This window comes from Carettochelys insculpta, chromosome 4 (assembly GCF_033958435.1).
Source record: "Carettochelys insculpta isolate YL-2023 chromosome 4, ASM3395843v1, whole genome shotgun sequence".
NCBI lineage: Eukaryota > Metazoa > Chordata > Testudines > Carettochelyidae > Carettochelys > Carettochelys insculpta.
Window position 1 is genome coordinate 14,665,526 of NC_134140.1, and position 23,132 is coordinate 14,688,657.

The 23,132-nt window shown below is 44.3% G+C and overlaps 1 protein-coding gene across 2 annotated transcripts in view; it reads right to left on the reverse strand.

Moving 5' to 3' along the window:
- Positions 1-239: 239 nt before the first annotated feature.
- The window catches only part of ATOH8 (atonal bHLH transcription factor 8), a 31,025-nt gene continuing 8,132 nt past the window's right edge, over positions 240-23,132 (reverse strand). Inside the window, exons 2-3 of one of the 2 annotated variants that reach the window (XM_074992290.1) lie at positions 14,304-14,495; positions 240-4,312 (exon numbers count right to left, since the gene is read on the reverse strand). In XM_074992290.1, coding sequence (XP_074848391.1) covers positions 4,307-4,312; positions 14,304-14,495 — 198 coding nt within the window. In that variant the 3' untranslated portion in view covers positions 240-4,306. Of the gene's footprint in view, positions 4,313-14,303; positions 14,496-23,132 lie in introns of those variants that run through there. The other variant, XM_074992292.1, reaches the window with a different exon arrangement.

Here is a 23,132-nt window from a genome sequence, read left to right on the forward strand (position 1 = left end):
TTCTCTGTCTGAACAGAGCTAGTTGGGTTGCCCCCTCTTGCTATATGTTATGGCTGATTTCAGAATCAAAGAGCCTAGAGAGGAGTAAGATGGTGTAGGGAAGGGGGGCAGAGTGGAACACATGAAGTAGGGGAAAGACCAAGCAGGTTCTCACATTGTATGAAAGATGAGATTTTCACCTACTTACTTACATCCCTCAGGGGCTGGGGCTTTAAAGAAAACCACCAAACTGGGACTCGTTCTTCATGAGTAATTTTATTGGAAGTGTTGAAAGAGGATTGCTGTATTGTTATATCTCAATGAGTTGTTCGTGTTAGAATGTTTGTTTATTTAACATGCAGGTACAGCCACTCTCCAGAACATTGCCGTGACTCCTTTGCTACTGCAACACACAAGCCTTGTTTGTTTCACACAGTTTATGCTCCACTTCACTTCCCCGAAAGCTCTAATGTTGAGATGCAGGTGACAGCATGGGCACATTCCTTTGCTTTGCTTTCATCGTTAAATATCTCTGAAATCTTCATGTTTACTATTGTCACTCAGAGATCACCGAGACCTGAGCAGTACAAGAGCCCGAGCAGTGCCGATGTTCTACGCAATAGGTGCTGTGTGAATATTAACAAGATGTGCTGCTTTTAGTACAGATGAGGAGTGCTGCGATTAGTATGGCATGCCGTATCTTTTGCATTATCGCCCATACCACCCATAAGGCCAGATTCTGATCTCAGTTACAATATACTCAGATACAAATCTACAATAATTCCGTTGCTTTAGTGGAGTTACTGTGCTCTGGATTTATACTACTATAACTAGGACTAAGTTTAGTAGTCTAGCTGACTACCACTGTGGACTACAGGAAAGGCATTTTCAAGCTAGAAGCCCCAAAGGCTGGATCAACTTGTCACTACTTACTGAACATGCTGTGGCCGCTTTTCAGTATGATAGCTCATGGTCAATTACAGTTGACCTCTGGCAAATTGTTCATATGTAAATTAAAAGGACAGCTGTGTTAAGGAACCAATTTAACTTTGGGGCATACAATTTACCAGGAAACAGATTCAGGGCCATGTCCTGTTCTTTACATTAAACCCTACAAATCTCAAGGTTTTGTGTCACTGAACCCAATCTCTGAAAATAAGGGTAAGCTCGGGGAGGGCTCTCTTGAAATTCAGGTATGCACTGCTCATGTTCACACTTTGTCTTACCTAGACCATGTCTGGGCTATTGCAAGGAAAGGCCCACTTGCCAATGGAATTTCCCTTCTCATACGCTCTGACACCATCTCACTGAGATAGTGTTACGAATGAGTAACAGCCAGGGGGCCATTTATATTTTAAAGGTTGTTTTCACTGACACATAGTGCCTTTTTTAAAGTGAGAGCCAAGCACTGGGCAGTTATCTTACTGCAAAATCTGCAATGCAGATAAAGCACTGGTAGCCTTTACATGCAGGCAGCTAGTCAAGGTCAACACAATACTCCTGCCTATGGTTTGCCTTGCCCAATTTACCTTACTGTAGAAAAGCCAGTGTCTTGAATTGTGTGTTTTCACAGTGGGATAGCTAACACGAAGCTATCCCATAGTAAAAACACACACTCTTTCTCAGTCAAGATATAACTGTCAATATGGCTAACTTTACTGGCAATGGCATTACGATGTGACGGTGTTGTACAATAACTATTGCGATTCCTTAGTTCTAGGTAAATTTCCCCCATTTAGATTCCAGAAGCAGAGTTGAGAGAACAGCTACAAAACACTTTATGGACATTTGAAGACCTGAAATTGCTTTTGTTCTCACTGTACTCCTTTGGTATTTGCTTTTGGAGAATATTCCACTGCAGGAGGTCTATGGAAGGAAGAGCAAATTTAAAGTGAGTGGTAGAGAGTATTAGAACTAAGAAAAAGCAAGTTCTGAAATTTGTATATCTGAATCCTGATTCTATGCTCCTCTGAATTCAGAGCACACAGAATATCACGTGGCCTAACTATCCAAATAGAATGCAGTCCTACAGCCCAACATGGGCCTGCTCTGTACTTGCAGCAAATTGCTTGTGCACTAGTTACTGGAAAAGAATGATTAGCAGCAATCATTCGTCAAGTAATTAATCACTAGTCACACTAAAGCGCCTTACAAAACTGTGAACTGCGTATGGACAATTTGCGATCAGGAAAGGAAAGTAAATTTCTTTAAAGAGGGCTTGCTACAAATTTGGCTCACAGCTCTACTCCAGATCAGCCAGAACCGGCTGGGCTCCCTGTGTTTCTCCTTATTTCCCACCTGTGACACCATGCCAAATTCTGTGCATTTATCCAATGGGCAGGCAGGGAAGCAGTGGTGATGGTGTTTGTGGCTGTGCCCCAAAGCAAAACTTCACCAGCTCCCAGATATCCACTTTAGCTCAAGTGTGGTCTTCCCTCCTCCCTGCCCCTCAATCCTTTGTCTCCTCCTGGCCCATTTTTCTATCAGCTCCATTAATTCTCCTCTCCCGTACCAAATCCATCAGTTCATATCTCCCCGATCCACCTTCCCGCTGCCTCTTAGCTGTGGGTCTTGAAAGCTGCTGCAATTATCTCCATTATGCCTATCGTGATAGCTGAGAGCAAAACACTAGGATTACTAGGGGGTTGCTCTGCTTCGCTGGTGGTAGCATTGCTCCAAAATGCTGCAACTCCAAAGCAGCTTGCAGGCTGTGACAGATGTATTTACTTCCTGGAATGGTAAGTATGATACCAGGGCACCTCAGACACTGGGGAATTTTCCCATGATCTCACTGGAAACCTGCCTTCCAGGGAACAAGCCCTTAAGTCCAGTGCTCAACACAGAGGCTCAGATGCTCCTCAGGGTAGACACTATGAAGCCAATGCTGTATTCATTCATATATAACCTCCTCAAGGAGTAATGGAGCTGTGAAACCAAGAGAGGGCTCTTTATGTTGGTAAGAATCATGCAGAAAAATAAATGGACAGCAACTGATGAGTTCAGGACTTTGTATTGACATCAGGTCTACAGTTTAGTAGTACAGAGTCTGATCTCCCCTCTGCACACATGCACAGTTCTTGCTGAGGCCGCTAAGGGTTACATGTTCATATAATGAAGAGAAGAGATGTCAGACCCTACCCAACTCCAGACATTTGCTCACAGGGCCAGACTGAGATCTGTTACATGGGAGTAATTTAAATGTATGTAAAGCTGGGTTACTCCAGTGGAACTGAGATCTGAATCTGTTCTCTGAGCTATAACCTTCGTCTGTGAGTGGAAATGAAATATGCTAATCCCCTTGCTTTAAAAAAAACCCATATTCTTTTACTCTGACACTGAATTCTGTCCTCCATCACTAGCAGATGTCTTGCATATGAACTGCATTACCTATAAAGTTTGCTTACTCCAAGCAAATGGTTCTTAATTTTTTTACTTCAATTTGAAGCGAAAGATACAGTATAGGATTCAAATGCCATTGCATTACACGGGTTTTTAACTACTTAAAAAAGCCAACCAAAACCGACTTCATAAAACCAAAACAACCATCGAACTGTTTTGCTACTTACCATGCTGCCTATCTGAACTGTCTTACTGATTTTTTAAAATTCCTTTATATGGCACTTTTCATTTATTTATTTATATTTTAGAAAAAGCATAGCTCTGGTTTCAGCACTCACTGTGTGCGTGTGTCACTATTTCTACCCTATGTACATTTTTCCCAGCAGGAAGAAAATCGGGTCATTGCCAAAGAAGTAGAACAATGAATTGTGGAAAGAGAGCGAGCTCAACTCTGCAGCAAGAGTTGGTGTGTCTTGGCTATTTCCTGCAGTGAATGCTAGTCATAGGGCTGCAAGGTGATAGTTAGGATCAGGAGTGAAAAAAAAAGAGAAAACTTAAGGAAGAATTCTGATTTCAACTGGCCCACTCGACATTACCCAAACGGAATTTCTTAGTGTTCTTTGGCTCAAAGATTTAACATTTAAGGCAAAACTAGACACAGTGTAGAAGCTCAATCAAGTCTTTGGCACAACAGCTACAACAATAACAAAATGACTGTACAGCATAAGTCGAGAGGGTGACATTTCCCAGTTAAGCAAGGGAAAAGTGCTAAATAAATTGCACGTACTAAAAGGTGGCTGGCTTAAAGGAAAAAAAAAAAGCATCTCCATTTTTTTCCACCCCAGAGATTGAGAACGTCCCTTTGCCAACAGTTGTCTTGAAAGGGGTCTTTGCAAAAAGCTGCAGTCTTCATTGGGATCACACAGCCCTTGTCAAGAAAGAATGGCACTCTGGCTGGAGAGTCTTCTGAATACTCCCTCCTGGGTTATTACTCCTGAAAAGAAAGGACATGTCACAGACATAAACACAGTGGTGTCTCGGGGTATCTTCCCATGATACCAGGTGCTTGTTCCTTAAGGGACCAATTCTGTGTCTAGAAAAGTCAATGACAGCACTACTCCCCTTTACTTCAGGGAGCAGGATCAGGCCTTAATTGCTCTGAGAAGGAAAGGTTAGGTAAGGTCAGCAGAACCGCAATGATACAGTGTCCCAAGAACAGAAAGACAGAATCCTAAGGGCCAGACTGTGCTACCCTATATTTCCAATGAGTAGCCTTTTACCTGACAGGACATTCCAATGAAATCCATAGCTCAGCTCATGAATCCCAACCTCATGCTTCTGTGCTGTTACCCTTAGGGAAAACGTCAAAGCTTCACTGCAAGAAGTTCACAGGACCCATCACAGAAGGGCCTAGTACTCAGACAGCGAGCACATGGGTGGCAGAATCATACCTTGAACAGATCCCCAGTGATCAGAACTAGTTCAAGATTTTTGGAATACTTTCTTTTTAATGAAAAATAGCCTATTTTTAAACAAAGTTATTAAAATTTTCTTTATTTTTAAATGTTCAACTTTTCACATACACATAAAAAACGTAAAACCTTTTTTCGTGGGTCTCACCCATGAAAGCTCATAACCTAATAAATTTGTTAGTTTTTAAGGTGCTACAGGATGATTTACTTTTTGTAAAGCTACTGACTAGCATGGCTACCCCTCTGAGACCTTTTGTTTTTTCCCTTCTTTCCGCCTTTTTTAATGGCAAAATGGAGTGGGGGGTGGGGAAAGGGGAAAAAAGACAGAGAAAAGAGGACTCCTTCCTCCCACAAGGAAACTGAAAAATGCCAGGGAAATGGTTTTAGAATTTTTTGCAAAATACACTTATTCTGTCACACAGCTCTCTTGATTCCCTTCTATTTGTCAATGCTTCTGCCCTCTCAAGCTTCTTCCCTTCCTCCCCTCAACTCTTCTTCATCCTAAACATTTCATGCTCTCCTCCCTAACTCATCCACTCCACCTCTCCTTTCTCCAACCTGATCCCACCCCCCCATTCAGAGCAAGAAGCCCCAAAGGCCCAGGGTAAAATTCAGAGCTGTCTTGCCGGGTCTGTTCCCCACTTTCACACACACAAACAGGGGGTTCCTGTTGGCCATGTGCTGGTGTTCCCCAAAAGCAAATTTATACTGAGTGAGAATTTACTTGAAAATCAACAACTTGTACAAAGTATCAGAGGGGTAGCCAAGTTAGTCTGTATCTTCAAAAACAACAAGAAGTCCTGTGACACCTTATGGGTGAACACAGATAATTTGGAGCATAAGCTTTCGTGAGCAACGACCCATTTCGTCAGAAGCATGTTGCATCTGAAGAAGCGGGTCTTTGCCCACGAAAGCTTATGCTCCAAATTATCTGTTAGCTTATAAAGTGCCACATGACTTCTTGTTGAACTTGTAGACTGATACCACAGGGATGGGCGAGGCATAAGAGCTTGGACAGAACAGAATAGAATGAAGTAGGACAGGCATCCTGAAGAACGAGTGTGTGTATTTAGGGCAGGCCTGTAGCAAAGGCAAAAGGTGCTGACTCCAGCTGGAACTGCTAAAAGCTAGAAGTGATGGTAAATACAAAATCTGTATTTGAATTGTGACTTCTCGGGACTAGTTTCAAGTTTCAGAAGTTGACCACAGATTTATGAATGGAAGGAATCAAAATGAAACGATCTGAATCTGAGCGACAAAGTGCTCTGAGTTACTGCATTCACCTTTCTGTGTGGTATGCTTTGCGACCTTCAGAACTGAAATGTCCCCCTTGCATTTGTTTGGGCATAAATCTGTTAATCCCTTGAGTGACAGACCTAGTCTGGGCATTTGCACTCAGCTGCAGAATGCCACTACAAAGTTTCATTTACTGCATCACAACACACAGCACTCAGAGTTGTGGTTTCAGACACAGAGAAACCACTTAGCAATGCAATGCAGCAAATTCCATGAGCATTTCCAAATAAATTTTCGTACATGTGGGACTTTATCAAAATCCTTTGCCCCTGGTTACACCCAGAATGAAAGTGTTACAAAACATCTAAGGCTACATCAACACTAACCACGGAAGATCAGCCACTCAAGTTCGATCTTCCGGGGTTTTGTTTTGTGCACGTGCAAAACAGCAAGTTCAGGGTCAACATCAGCCCCAGAACTCCTCCCGAGCCACAAAGATTAAGGAAGGTCAATGGGGGAAGTGCGCTCATCAACCATCTGCTGTGAAGACAGGCATAGAAGTAGACAGCTAAAAAGTCAATTTTAGGTACACAACTGGTATACCTAAAATTGCTTATCAGCTGTTGACCTTCTGGGTGAGTATAGACGCAGCCTGAGTCACTAAAGCTCCTAAATTCCATTTTTAAAAGAGCATTAGGCACTTAAGGGCCAGATTCACAGGTAATCGGGGCCTAACTGCATCTTTCAGTGCTAAGTCTAGCATTTAGGCACTGCAGATGCATCTACATTAGGAACTAACTTCGAAGTTAGGCACTACTTCGAAGTAGCCAGCAGAGAGTCTACACACATCTTTCCTTACTTTGAAGTTAACTTCGAAGTAGGGAGCCCAACTTTGAAGTCCTTACTCCATTCCCGGGAATGGAGTAGTGCCCTACTTCAAAGTAGGGTGTGTGTAGACGCTCTATGTCAAAGCTGCTTACTTCAAAGTTGTACTTCGAAGTAAGCAACTTTGAAGTTAGCTTTGTCATGTAGACAGAGCCCATGTGTATCACCTCAAAACTGTCACTTAGCTGCCACCTACCTATGTTTCTCTTGATGGGCACATGCGAAACCACCTAAGACCTGATATTGACTCACAGCGACCAAGCAGCGCAGAGTCCTCTCACAAGCTAAGACAAGGGGTGAAGACAGAATCACAAAACTCTCTAGTGTGGACGTAGCCTCTGTCGCCAGAAAGTTTCATGGCTGATTTAAATACTACTCATGTGGAACTGCTCTAATTCTTGAACTTGACACGTGGCCTAATGACCTTGACAAACTGGCATCACTGGGGAGCATTTCAAATGAAGTGGTTTCTATAGATTGAGACTCTTGTGCAATCTGGTCCATTTGTGTTCATTAACATCCACATCAATAAGGGCCAAACCCTAGACTGGTGTATATAAAAGGGGTGTAATGTGGAGAGGTCATGGGAGAATCCTCTGCAATAGGCTGTGGAACCTATAATTACAAGAGGCCATGCAACTGTTGTATCCCTCTTAAGCAGGTATACTGGGGTTCTTCAATAGCTCTCCATAGATCACTAGCCTGGCTCTTGTCTATCCTACCTGGGGCATGGGGGAGATCCCAAGGAGCTGTGCTTACGGGGACTGAGGGTATGTGTCTTTTTATGCAGAAAACAGACACTGGGGCTAGCCTTCTGCTCAGCATCATTTGAATTGTGAACTGCTGATGGAGCAGAAGAGATGTGATCTTGAACCCCCACCCAGCCAATGCATATGTGAGGAGTGCAGCAATGGAATTCAGAGAGATGACTGGAGCTCGGAGAATCCCCTGCCTGCAAAGGGGTGAATAAAACTACCAGAGCTGCCCGTAGACTCCAGCCTCTTACTGCCACTCTTCCACAAAGAGCAATACCAAGGTGAGAACTAGGATCACTTACAGCATCCTGGTGCCAGACCAGCACAAGGGAGAACAACTCCTAGAGGACATGATATGAACACTGGCTTGTAGCAGTAGCACGGATTATACTGTTTCCTCTTGGAGTGGTTGGTCCTTTGGCTAGTACATAGCTCCAAACTGCAGGTTCGTCAAAAATGCATGATTGCCATAGAAAAGCTGCAGGCAGATGACTGCTGGGCAGGAAGTAGGTGGGGAGGGGTTAGACATCATTGTGAATAACTGTCTGGTCTTTGCACCTCGTTCAATGGGGACAATTCCTCCTCTAGTTATGTCAAGTTGCCAACCTCGGGGAAACACAGTAGCTATTTTTAAAGAGCAACCTCTGCTTTACTCAGAAGACTGGTCACACTGGGTCAGACCAAAGGTCCATTTAGCCCAGTATCCTGTCTTCTGGCAGTGGCCAATCCCACGTGCTCCAGCAGGAAACCATCAGCACAAGTAATCATTAACTGACCCATCTCCTGTCACCTTTTCCCAGCTTATGGCAAACAAAGACTAGGGACTCAAACAGAGGAAAATAGGAGCCTGAACCTCACTTACTAGAAATCCCAATGGCTCATGAACCTTGAATGAACAAAGACTTCACTACTTCTGGTATTTAGCAATGGGACTGCTGATATGTGTTACGATTGTCAATATATGTGTTTACTGTCACAGCAGCAATCGTCTTCCATAAATCTCTGAAGTTTGCAGGAAGATCTCCAGAGGAAGGGGCCCTGGCTTTACACTGCAGCTGTGTCTCCGTCACTGTCCTAATGCGTCACAGCACAGCAGCTGAGAACTATCTATCCCTAAGCAAAATGTTTTGGCGCCCTATGGCTGTTGTCTTGTACTATCTATTCCTTGTATGATAGAAAATCACCACTCGTTTGTCTCAGGAGGGGGGATGGGGAGGATGCAAACTGTCTAAAAATGGGAACATAATTAAATGTTGCCTGTACTAGAGCTGAATTTCTGCAAAGGAAAATTAAATGGCACTGGAGCATGGCAAGAAAATCACAATTATATAGGGGTATGTGTATATTTCTTCCCATATATAATGTTATTATGAGAATAGCATATTATATATGCACAGATATAATTGTAATTCTATCAATATTTAGTTTCTAATATGTTCTATATTCTACTATAAATTAATATGTTCTATCTCCTACTATAGAATTAAAAATAAGAAGCTAAATTCCAGCAGAAAACTTTTTATTGAGCTCCAACTGTTCTGCTGTTATTCATAACCCAGTTTCCTCTCTCACAAAGAGACCTTTTGCATGGTTTTTCCTTCTGCCTCTATAACAGCTGCGCTCACTGTTGTATCCTGAGTGATGATGAGGTTCTGAAAGTGTTTTTTTGGAACAGATGGCCAGAAGAGAGCTGGGGAATGTGCCAAACCCTGCAGTGACTGAGTGCTTTGGGTTCCAGCTCGCGTGCCTTTCCCCTGCCCTCTGCCCTAAGTGGCGCCAGCAGGACTTCCCAACTAGCACTCTGAACATCTGGAGTCTGCGACTGCCAGCAGAGAGAGGCGGGGGGGGGAAAAACCCGCCCTGCTACGGCTTAGCTTCCATGTACTCAACAATGTTACTGACTAACAGAACAACTAATCAAAAACAAAGAAGAGGGGGAGGGAAAGAAGTTAAAAAAAAAAAAAAAAAAGAACCTTGCAAGCTAAACAGCTGCAGCCAGAGAGAAAAGCAAACTGACCCGTTGCACTGGGTTAACAGTTAACATTATATTCAGAAAGATAATGAGACAAGCTCTGCTGTCCTTCACAAGTTGGAGGGAGTGGAGGGGGTGTTGGAGCTGCCCCTCTCTTATATGTCAGCACCCAGCACTGGGTGAATTATCTATGTAGGACACTTATTGAGGTGTCCTGCTCCCCACAACGGCCGGCACTGAAGGTGCTGCGAGCAGTGGTAGGGTTACAGTAACGCTGAGCAGTGGGAGCAGGCTGTGCAACATCTGGGTAAGGGGAAGGCCACGGCAGCACAGAGCTGTGCTCATGACGGGGTCTGGGTGGGGGTTTGGAGTAAAGCCTGGAGAAAAGGCAGCAGTATGGCTTTGTAGAGCCACTGGTTGAGCTCTCTTGCTGCTAGAACAGATCCTGGGCCGTAAGAGCAGCTAGATTAGTGCTCTGGGGCCTGAGGTGAGGATTCAGCCCCCATCGAAGTCCCTTGTGCAAAGCCATTTAGGCAGACTTTACATCCCAGGCACAGCTGGTTTGTAAGGAGGAGTGGGGGAGGAGGGAAAAGAACAATAAAAAGCCTAATTTATGTTAATGGTAGAAGAAGAATCCATAATCCAACATGTGTGGTCATGACTGTATAACGAATGCAACTAGTTTGTATTATGAGCCACCCTTCTACACAGCAACAGTGAGTTTGTCAGCACTCGATTAAGGTTTGATCCAAAGCCCACTGCAGTCAGGGGAATTTTTACACTGACTTCAGTGAGCTTTGGATTGTGTTCTGTAGATCTGAGGAATGCAACACAACACAGAAAAACAAAACATACACTCTCTTCTCTGACACCCCCTGCCCCACAGCTGTTATGTCCACAATGCTCATGATAACGTCAACAGAACATTCCGCCCTTGAATACAGGACAGGATATTCCCTATCCCACTGTGTCTGTTTCAAAGGAACTTATTACCCAATCTCCAGAAGATACAGAGTCGGACTCAGTGGGCTGAATTCTGCCTATGAGTGAGAGTTCAGGTCTCCCATTCAATGGGAGTCAAGCATGTGTTCTCAAGTCAGGAGATGGTTCAAAACATTTATGTAATGGATTGAAGGGCAGTTTTAAAAAATGAAGACTTTCATAAGACTTCTCTATCCCTCTTCGCTCCCCATTACCCCTGGCTATTTATTTTACAAAAAGGCATTTAAAGTCCTTCGTTTTACCCTTTGGTTCCTTTTCAATAGGACTGTCAAATCCCCTTACTCAAGTCTCAATGAGAACAGCAACAAAAATTGCCTAATAAGTTTGTGTTTTAGATTCATTTAGAGGAGCATTTTCTAGCATAAAAGGTTTCAAAGGACAAATCCAACTCTTCTAATTAAGACAATGGAGTGGAAAAAAAAACTCCCTTGTTTTTCCTATTTCAACAGCAAAGTCTGAACAACAGTCTAATGTCCAGAACAGAAGATAATTCAACATCAAAAACAAAGCAAAAGGCAACACATCATCAGCAAGTTTAACATCTGGAGGTGTTGCCTGCCAAAACAAACTCTAATCAGCTACTTTTTGTGTGAAAAGCTCACCCTGCCATAGCACATTCTGTATGTAACCTGCTTGAGAGTTGAGAGTGAGAGTAACATGAGAGAAGTTGAAAAACCACAGTCAAACAAAGACGACCGTAGATAAAGGTACTGGAGAATGGAGTGAACCAAAGGACATTGCTTGGGGACTTGAGTGCCTTTACTTGGCTCATTACAATTTTAAGGAGCAAAGAACAAACAACCCAAAGTGGGTAATTCAGTAGAGCTACCTAGTGAACAGCAACTTGTGAAAACTGATTAAAAACACACACACAGCTGGGAAAACGTGCTGACTTCCAAATAGTGAAGGCACAGTGGTTTTGGTCCAAGATACCGTATTCCCATTCAGCAGTCTAAGGAGGATACCTCTCCTGCTCCAGAAGAGAGCTCTTTTTACAGCATCTGAAGTCCACAGCTCAGTTCTTTTATGAACAAATATCCTGGCTTTTTAATTTAACAATGATTTCAGTGTTTTCATACCTAATATTTACTCAGCTATGGGTTACAGGGCTGCAGGGAAGGCAGAGGAAATTAAGTTGATTCTCATTTTAGGTAGTTTTCCCTCCTTCCCCATTTAAGCAACTTCATCTCACCTCCTTTTTAAGTGCTAAATACCAGTCTTGTAATTTAAAGGTCTCAATCCAGCTCCCACTGATGTCAAAGGGAGTCTCTCCATGGCTTCAAAGACATCAGATTGGGCTATGAAACAGTGACAAAACTGTTGTTGGGTGTATTTCATTAGCACCAGGAGGAACTTCCAATTTCTGTTAACCAACAGAAAGGCTGGTTTGATGTGAATGCTCTGACTGGTTGTTGGAATTATTGATTGATTAGTGTGTTCAATCAATGCATCTTCATTTTGGCCTCAACCTTGATCCAGTGCTCTCTTGCCAGCATATTAGGAAATACTGACCAGGATAAAGTGACACTTCTTGATTAGGCTGGAAGAGTTTGCTTTGCTAGACAAGAGACTCTGGGAATAGTTCTGACCTTAGATAATCCTGAGGACATTTGCTGAAATGTTCCCCTTCTCAGCTGGAGCCCCTAAACAATAGCATTGTGTTTGTGAGGCTCAGATATAGACACCAATCACTTTGGTTTCACCGTGTAGAGGCAACATCCCCTTTTATTTCACAGCAAGCATTTGGGAGGGCTGGAACTGTGTTTCTTTGGGAATCTGAGGGTTAGGAAGGTTTTGTTTTGTGATGAAATCATTGTTACTGACTAGTAGCTGTATGTGAGTGGGGAATGTGCTTGAGCATTTCTGCAGATGGAAGAGATCTTTTTATGTTCAATGGAAGCCGAGAGAATAAACAGCATAAATGGCAGGATTTAGCTGTTTAATTGTTTATTAAAGACCAGTCCAAACCTAAACCACAGCTCAGTACAGCTGTGAATCTGAAACTGTTTGAAATCTGGAAATGACCTTTGTGTTTTTAACCCTTCTTTCAGTTTTCATAATCTTAGACAATGGTCAATGGTTCCCAAGCCACAGGAGGTACCCATCATCCAAAAACCTGGTCTGCCACCTACCATATCCTGTTCTTCTGCAGCTTGGGGGGATAACGAGTTTGGGGCAAATGGGGCACGGGTTGTGTTCCTGGTCTCTTGTCCCACCACCCACACAACCATAAGCACTATTTAAAAAGCCCGTGAAGTTGACTCCATAGCCTCTAATGGGGTTTTCTTCTGCCACAGATTTATCAATGTCTAGGAGAGGAGGCAGGCAGGGATGGGAACGCTGCATGGTGAATGATGAGGACGGAGCAGGAGCAAAGCAGCAACAGGCAACATAGAGATGTAGCAAATTGGTCTCTTCCTGCCCCTGCCACGGTTCCTACTGGGTCCTTCTCACCATGGAATTATGCCATTTTTTTTTCTTAACTGGTAGAATGAGACATCCAGGTGATCCCTTGCAAACCACTCCACTGGTTAAGAAACAATGGCATAAAGTTTTAGCAATATATGTAAGGAATGTCTAAGTTCACTCTGTCCTCTCAACCTTTTAGTGCGTCTCAGCCGAATTCCCGTCAGTATTTTAAATAATAACCATCTTGGAGCATGGGATTTGTCTTTTTGTGTGAGTCTTGTGTGGCACAGAGTACAAAGGAGTGCTACGTTATAAATATTAATCATGTCAGCTAAAGGAAAAGGCCAGGAGAGTGAAATTCTGTTTTAGTTATAAACTGGATTTCTAAAAAAAAAGTGTTTGTTGGAAAAAAAAAAAAAAGAAAAACTTTTTGAATCAGAGGTAGCTCTTACTACAGCAGAAGAAGGTGAATACGCCTCAGCTTAGCTGGCCGTTCATCCATTAAAGTCCTGCTGATTTATTATGCGGCATGACAAGTGGGTACAGAACGTGGAGGGAAGTTCAATTCAAGTTTACAAAACTCTTTTGTCATAAAACTCTGAACAAAGACATCAATCACTCTTTTCATTTACCCATGTCACTTTCCAACAGGAAAACTGGCAGAAGGCTCAGTTTCCTCTTTAACGCAGCTTGATGATGATTTCCCCTAATTGGTTCAACGTTAAGTAACCTGAAGGAATGCAGTGTGTAATTAGATTTAGTGTTGTTTCCCCAAGACACCCATAAGTTCTTCAGGTCAGACATTTCACTAATGTGTTTATATATACAGTGTCTCCATTAGCCACTTTTTTTTTGTTTTTGTCAGTTTTTTTTGTTTTGTTTTTGGAGATAAGCTTTAGGTTAAACAAAACAGAAAACACAGCTGAATAATTGTGTTTTATGATCTACAAAAGATGATCCAGGGCTGGTTCGTTTTAACAAATAACAGCCACAAAACAACTCTAATAGGCTCGTGGTCATGTTAAAGCATGATGGGCAACCAGTGAGAGGAAGAGCTTGGCACAGAGAATAGGAAGGATGGAAAAGCTTTTGATTACAGAGGAATGTGGTTGTTACAAATCATACAGATGCGGGGCAGAGAAAAGCAAAAAATGGGGAAAGAATAAGGGATAAGAATAAGGAAATGTTCAAAGGAGGGGGAAAGAAGGAAACCACCTTGGATTACTTGTGTTATTTTGTTCTCTTGAAACATACCTTCCTTTTTTTAGATCTTCCTTCTGCCTGCAAGGTCCTAGTGCACTGCTCCACGCAGTCTGAGAAGCTCATGTTACTGTGGTCAGCGCTGTAATCCATATCGGCTAGTCTGGCCAGGGAAAGGATATAGTTACAGGCTATTCTCAAAATGGCCAGTTTGGACAACTTTTGACCATAAGAATAGCAGGGAACCTAGAAAGATAACAGGAAAAAAATAATTAGGCCAGGCTGTCAAAATATCTGTGCTTCAAGCATGACAAAACAATTGTACGTTATTTACTTAGCAGTTGTTTAACATAAATAGGAGCTTCAATGATAACAGGCCATATGGTGCCATCAGTTTTTTTTTTTTTTTTTAAATAAAAGAGCACTCTCCTGCTGATCTCCATAGGAATGAAACCAGTGTGAGATGTCTTGATTTCAGCAGGGGCAGTTCTGCTTAGAATCTGTTGGCAGGATATAGCCAGGAATGTTTACTCTAACTCCTTTTTGTGCTCAGGTGCCTGGATGCTTTCATTTGGGTACGGCAACCTTTGTGCCAGATTCTGATCCCCTTACTCACACCAAGTAGCATCTTATTCCACAAGCAGCCACGCTGACTTAAGCAGGATTCCTCATCAAGCACAGTAGACCCCCTGACTTACATGATTTCAACTTGCGCGATCCTTGGAATAACACAAGTGGAAATCAACAATTACCGCCTGGCTGCTCGGCCCTCCTGCTGGGACCTGCTGCACTCCTGACCCCCTCTGCTTGCTGCTGCCCACCTGAAAACTTGAGGGGCTCCGCAGCTGCAGTGAAGATGGTGGTGGCTCCATGCACTCCCTGGCTGGCGCGGTGGTGCTACTTGTGGCGCTCACCCTGCTGCTCTCGCTGCGCTGGTCCCGCAGACCGAGGCAGCAAAAGTAGCAGGGTGAGCGCCACAAGCAGTGCCACTGTGGCAGCTGGCGGGTGCCCAGAACCGTGAAGCAGGACCAGGGTGGCAAGAGCAGCAGGATGAGCACCATGAGCAGCACTACCATGCCAGCCAGTGGGCACACGGAGCTGTCACCATCTTCACTGTGGCTGCTGAGCCCCTTCGCCACTTGCAGCCTCAGCCTGGGGCGACCCGAAGGTGGCAGGGTGTCCCGCTCCCTGGGTAGATCTTGGCCTCTCCCCCATCCTGACTTACATGGAATTTGATTTATGCATGATTGCCCAGGAACACAACCTGCACATAAGTCAGGATTTCACTGTGCCAGGCTGTAAAACAAGCGAGCAAGAAAGAAGGGGCCAGATTCTGATCCTGAGTTTTGACAATGGCAATCAGCACTTACAGCAGATGTAGGTACAAAAATACCATATCATTACTGAGAAGAGCCTTGAGACAGTAATTCTTGCTCAGGTAATCCAGACGCCATAAATCTGAGGAAACACCCAGCAGTCTCACCTCATTTCTCAGCCAAGACTGAATAGCAGAAGGCTGTGGCCAGGCCTCATATTACTAATAACTTAAGACCTTCACCGAACATACAGCTGAATGTTTTTTAGTGTGCAATGACGTATTTGAATAATAAAAACGAATAACTCATAATCATAACAAATTAATAAAAATACCTGGCACTTATATAAATGAAGTACAATAGGCTCGATTTATGTAAAACCATGCTCATGCAAAACTCTTAAGTACCTTTTTATCTTTAAGACGCAAATAGCCTCACTGTGCTCAGGCTCCATTTTAAAGAGAACTCTCCAGTTGAAGTTAATGATATTATGTTTGTGCTCTGCTGGACTGGGGCCTTAGTTGCCAATTTACAAAGCTGCCAGTGAGCCTTGCATTCAGTAGTGAAAATCAGTGAGATTTTAATTGCACATAGAAAATTGGACTCAGAGGCCTGGTCTACACTATAGTTAAGTCAACATAAGGCAGCTTACGTCAGCCTAATTTGGGCAGTGTATATACTACAGCCAAAGTAAGCGCCCTAGATGTTTGGCTTATTTTGGTGTAGTTAGGGAGACACTGCAATACTTACATCAGCTGCTGTCTGACGTTCTTCTCAATTTTACATCTCTGACCAGGAGACATGAAATTGACAGGAAAGCTGTTCACAGCTCAGCGTGTCACCCTGGGGCTAGGGGGGCTTTAAGGGAGAGGGGAGTTGTGCACAGAACTCCCACGCTGCCTCTCTTACGTTGGTGGAGTGCCCCTGGGGAGGATGTGCACCACTGACAGAAGGAGGGCAGTGTAGACATGAACCACTACAATAATTACTGTGGTAGCTTTAAGTCGACCTAAGACTGGTTGACATAAGAGGAGAGTGGAGACGTGCCCTGAGTTATTTATTGGAAACCTGTCTCTGTTGGATAGAAAGACAGAGGGGCTGGCTATCTAAGACATTATACTATCGCCATCACTAGAATACCTGAACTCTTCCATAATGTCTGACTACACAGTGGAGCCCCATTCACCCTGACCCTGGGGATACTAAACTGAAAGCTGCAGGCGCGTCCTCTGAGCTTTTGCTCTTCTTGTCCACGTCTCTCAACCCCAAATTGTATCCAGGTCCGTGAACAGATAATACAGAAGGTGCAACTAATTCTCTCAGCCAAATTCATTCCAGGTGTAGTTCTACTGATTTCAATAGAGGGATGAAATTGCTTCTCCATGCCAACATGTTAGCCAAGCACACAATCACCCGATTTGTAGCATGTGTGTTTGTTTGATGAGACCTCAAAGGATATCTTGCAATTCTCCAGAAACAACCCAACAATCTTCCCAGGGTATTCCTCAAATTTTTAAAATATATATTGGCTTGCCTATCAAATGTATCGGTAATAGACGGGACATTGGGAACCTGCTCTTTTCTCTCTCTTGGAAAGCCTGTCTTCCACATGATGGCCCTCTCGCTGCACATGAATCAGGGAGCTCTCTGCTGTTTACTGGTGACAGAACCAACTCCTGTGTTCTGCTGGATTGGTGTACTGAGGAGCAGCCAGCTTCCTTTGTGCCAGAAGCAGGCCAGGATTGCTTTTCAGCAGCTCTCAGAACATCCTCATGTAAAGTCGTGTTCAGCATCATCCATAATGAGCCACAGTGAATCAGGTATACCAATGGAGCACAAGAATTCTATTGGCGTTCAATCTCGTGATCTTTCTGCTAGACTACAATTTTTCCCAACAGCCTATTTAATTGGCTTCTAAGACCTCCTTGTCGACTCTCAATGCTTTGATGACTCTTGCAGCTACTCACTGTGCTTCACTTCGGAGAGGGCCTTGCCTACAACTCCGCCCTGGCCTCAAGCTGGGGACTTTTCTGGTTAAAGAAGACTTTATGGCAGTGACAAAACAAAATACCCCTTCTCGTTGGAAGGATATGATAGGGGCCAATGCAAATCTCAGATCAAACAGAAGTCGCAGTTATTGATCAAAGCAATCTGGAGACCAAAGCGGAAGGTTTCAATGAAAAGTGGGAATGATTTCAAAGTTAGAGGAAGAAATTTAATCAAGTGGAAATAAAATGGACCGTGAAATATTTGAGACTGATGCACATGTCAGCCAGTTACAAAACAAAAGCTGGAGGAAAATCTCTCTTTCCTCCTCTGCTTCCCCACCCCCCGATTAATGTTTTTTGAGACCCATGTTTGTTACAAATTTTGGGAAAGACCCCAATGTTAGAAACCCCCAAAAGATCATCAGCTGGGATCAGAAAACACTTTTTTTCACTGTGACAAGGTATAAATTGAAGCCTGCCTGGGAGAAGGATTTATTCAAGAGGTGCAACTTTTCAGAGGCAATCAGAGAACAGGATGTTGGATGCAGTACAGGAACACAGACAGATATGGGTTTTCTGTATGGTAACAGTGCTAAAATAACTGTTTCCTAAGAGTGCTTTCCACCTTGACTCAACTTAAATGTTTCCTTTTGAATTACAAAGGAGAAATTGAGAGAGGCTCACACATTAATTCTTAACAGATCTGAAACACGAAGTTCAGACCTGGTTTGAATCTACACATTCCCCAAAGAGGGGGAGTTCACACTGGGCTTTGGGTATTGGTCCATCTAAAAAAGAAAGCCAGAAGGGGCTGATGGGCATAGGTTTTGCAAGCCTGACTATGCACATGTGGTGGGGAAGGACTCTTGTGGGAGCAGATTTAAATGTCAATAACATTTTTGAAAGAAAAGTCAGGCTCACTATTAGAGATTTATGGCCTGACTCTGCTCTCACTTACAGTGGTGTAGTAGGCATCCTTCGATCCCGAGGGATCATGGGTTTGCGCCTCAGTTGGACTGATTCGAGCAGCATCTTCTGTGGCTGTGCAATCCAATCCGGGAGTGGCAGTCCTCTCCTCACTGTGAACAGCAGTAGGCAGATGTCGTTCTGGTATCACGGGCACGGATCTTCCTGAGGGCTCTCCTGTCTTCCGCTTCCTTCACCAAGGTAGTTTCATACATAGCAAGAGCTTCCTTCACTCCGTTTCCAGGCATGCCTGTCTGAGGCCAGCAAATGCCAGGTGTTCGCACTGATAGAGAGAGTGCTGAGGTCACACTTGCACGTGTCCTTGTAGCGCAATTTAGGTCGCCCTTTCGACCTCTTTCCAGACGCCAGCTCGCCAAAGAGGAGGTCCTTCGGCATTCGGCCATCCGCCATGCATGAGACATGGTCCAGCCAGCGCATACGCCTCTGTTTGAGAAGGGTGAACATGGAGGCGGTGCCTGCCCTCTCAAGCACTGCGCTATTGGGGACCTTGTCCTGCCACGAGATACCGAGCATGCGCCTAAGGCAGCGCATGTGGAATGTGCTGAGCCGCTGCTCTTGTTTTGAGTGCAAAGTTACAGTGGTGTAACACCAGCATAATTCCGGTGGCATCAGGTATGCATTGATTTACACAAGCAACAGGGAGAGCAGAGCAGGCTTCCAATGTAGCCTTTTTAAGGAGAGCAAACCTTTTCTTGACACCGCATCTGACTTGGTAGATCTCAGAAGCTAAGCAGCATCAAGTTTAGTTTGTGCTTGAATGGAAGACATACAAGGAACAAGAATGAATATAAGAACAGACATAACAGATTAGACCATTGGTCCGATCAGCCCATTATCCATCACTGGCCAGTACCAGATGCTTTAGAGAGAATGAACAGAACACAGCAGTTTATTGTCACCTAGGGTGTGTCTACACAGCAGTTATTTTGGAATAATGGCCACTGTTTTGAAATAACTTTGCAAGCATCTACACAACACACCTGCTATTTCAAAATAATTTTGAAACAGCAGATGGATAATTTCAAATGTGGTAAACCTCATTCTACAAGGAATAGTACCTACTCTGAAACAGATACTTCGGAATAGGGGCTGTGTAGACAGGGAATAGCGGGTATTTCAAAATAAGCCATAGTGTGCCCAAGGACTCTATTCCGAAATAGGCTCTATTGTATCTGGACACTCTATTTTCAAATAGCTGAGTGCTATTTCAATATGCATTTTGTGTATAGACACTATTTCAAAATAAACCTAGTAAACCATTTCCATAATAGCTTATTTTGAAATAATGCTGCTGTGTAGATATAGCCCTTTCTTCTGGAAGGCAGAGGTTTAGGAACATGCAGCGCATAGGTCTCTGTCTCTGAGCATCTTGGCTAAGAGCCATTGATGGAACTATTCTCCATGAATTGATCTAATTTTTTTGACCCAGTTATACTTTTAGCCTTCATGGCACCTCCTGGCAATGAGTTTCACAGGTTGACTGTGCGCTGCATGCAGTACATGTTGAACCTCTCTAATCTGACACTCTCTCATCTGGCAACATCTGTAATATGGCATGATTTTAGTTAACTGGATGACCACTTATCATGGATGCGGCCAAATTTCCTGTGGTCCCATAATGTTCGTTTACAGCCACGAGTCCTGGCTCTCAGTGTTTTGCGCTGCTATTTAGCTATAATTTATCCCTAAATGCCTTCTAAAAGCCCAATAAGCAGTGGAAGCATTGACAACGCTGCTAGACAATATTGACCTCCCATGGTCCAACAAAGTCCTTCATTTGGGACCAGTTGGTTCCTGAGGGTGCCAGAATAGAGCGGTTCAATGTGTAATACAGTATGAGTTCATACAAATAAACATCATGGCTACGTCTACACTAGCACACTACATCGAAGTAGCCTGTTTCGACGTAAGAACATCGAAATAGGCTACTTTGACGTGTATCATCTACACGTCCTCCAGGGCTGGTGCCGTCGATGTTCAATGTTGAAGTAGCGACGGAGAACGTCGAAAGGAGCCACCCCGGAAGGAAATGTGGAGTGTCCACACACACAAGCGCTCCCTGTCGAAATAAGGGGCCAGCAAAGCCCCAAGCCGCTCCCTTAAAGGGCCCCTCCCAGACACACTCGGCCTGCACAGCATGAGATCCACAGAGCCGACAACCGGTTGCAGACCCTGTGAACGCAGCATGGACCCCACAGCTGCAGCAGCAGCAGCAGCCAGAAGCCCTGGGCTAAGGGCTGCTGCGTGCGGTGACCATAGAGTCCCACGGAGCTGGACAGAGCATCTCTCAACCCTTCAGCTGATGGCAGCCAAGGAGGACCCCACTATTTCGAAGTAGCAGGACGCGGATCATCTACACACGCCCTACTTCGACGCTGAACATCGAAGTAGGGTGCTATTCCCATCTTCAGATAGGAATAGTGATTTCGATGTCTAGCTGCCTAACGTCGATTTCAACATCAAAATAGCACACGGCACATGTAGATGTGACGTGTGCTATTTTGATGTTGTGCCGGCTACTTCGAAGTAGCTGGCTAGTGTAGACGCACCCCAGGACCCCCACTCTCCCTTTTCACTGGTATAAGCAAGAGAAGAGTCAGGCCTGAAGAGAACCAATCCTACTCTGTTGCACTGCTGTAAATTTGGACTAACTTCACTGCCTTGCATGGACTTGCTCTGGATCTACTTTAGCGTAAATGAGAACACCATTTGTCCCCCTCTGTAAAGTTGAAAAGGCAGCAAAACCTGCGTGCTTACAGTACACTAAAAAGCAAGAGTTCCTGAAAGCAAACTGCCTCTCTAATGTGTCATAATAAGTTGCTCAATTTGCCTCTCTTTTAATTCCTCAGGTTTATTTTTGTGCTGGGAGTTAAAATATTTTAGAGCCCCACTGGGAAGGTAGTTGGCTGGCTGCTTGATGAGTCCTTTTAGAAAAGGCAGTGCAACTTAACTGTCTCATTGTTTGTGTTGAGCAACATTGCCAAAAAATTTCCAGAAGGTTCACGTAAATGTCCTGTGCTTAACAGCACTGACTTTATCATATTATTCCTGCCAACCTGAGATGAGACAGTAGGGATACTGACAGGTTAAGGCAGCGAAGAGGACCATGGTTTTTAAGTTCCCACCCCTGCCCATTCCTGGGAACTGGGGGTTGACTTGTTTGCTGGACTTACTCGTAGAACCCTCTCTACTGCCTCTCTCTCTCTCATGAGCTCCCTAGAACTCGGAGAAAGGCAGCATCATATCTGGGCTGCTATTGAGACAGCAAGAGACAGGTGAGCTTTACAATTTTAAGAACATGTTCAAAGCATCATCCCATAGTTTCAAATTGTTATTTAAGGAACATGTTATTTGAAAAGAGCTTACGATGAGAATGTTCGGTTTGTCTGACTGCCCCTGCAGATGGGTGCTGAGTATGTATATGTGTAAATAAACAAGAATTAGCACAAGCCACTGATTTTTTTTTTTGATTATGTTATCTGCCCTGGTCACCCCAACTGTGGCTGAGATCCCAGATCTTTGTTTTATGACGGTGCCTTGAAGGCCCAGGCAAACATCTGAGTCCCACTGTGCTAGGTACCATATAAAGCACGTAACACATGTACGTGTGCAGTGTCACGTTCTAAATGATCGTGTGTTGCCTTCTGGACTTAAACTCTGTGATTCTGGGAGCAAGGAGATCTCCTATGCTACACTGCCCTTCCATCACTCTATAAGAGCCTTCCCAGAACTCAATCGGCCTTATGCATGTCCAGGTAATATACAGATACAAGACACCAGGCACAGGATTATTCCTACATAGCTGGAAACCCAGCTGTTTCTTTCAAGTGTGCAACTGGGCCTTGCCAGGGCAACTACACTCCAGCCTGTCAACAGGCAGATTTGAACCTGAGGCCTCTGGAACTTATTCCATGAGCCTTGACTGAGTAAGGCCATATGGCTCTTAAATAAGGCTGTACAGAAAACTCGTTAATCTTGCTCTAAGCAGCCTCAGTAGGGCAGTACCTTATGGGGTGCAAGGCCTGGGACAGTCTCCCATCTGCCCCACCTCTTTCTGCCCCTGCTCCATTCCCTGTCTTGCCCTAAAGCTTCTAACCCTCCTCTCCCAAGTTCTGACAGGAGCTGATGAGGCAGGACATCATGAAGCAGGGCTGGTGGCACTGCCAGGCCCTGCGCCGCCAGGCCCTGCGCCGCCGAGGCCCCCCTTCCTCCTGAAGCGCAGGGTCTCCTAAAGCACAGGCCCTGGGACAACCATCCCAAACTGTCCAGCAGATGGGACTGCTTTGACTCAATAGGACAGAGCACAATGCCCAGGTGTGTGGGTTACACAAGCAGGCACCCCAGCCTGGGTAGACAGACTCAGCTCCAGCTACAAATAGTGCTGTGCACTTTATGGCTGCAGGAGCAGCTCCAGTGAGCACCAGAGCTTGGAGCCAGGGGGCCCAATTCAGCTCTGGAGTAAGTGATTAAGCTTCTCTGAAGTGGCACCTCTTTACACCAAATTTGGTCCCCCCGATCCTTCTGACTCATTTACCAAACCTGGATTATTATTCTGCTTCTGTGAGCATCGCTGCAGCTGCTCTGGCCAGTGT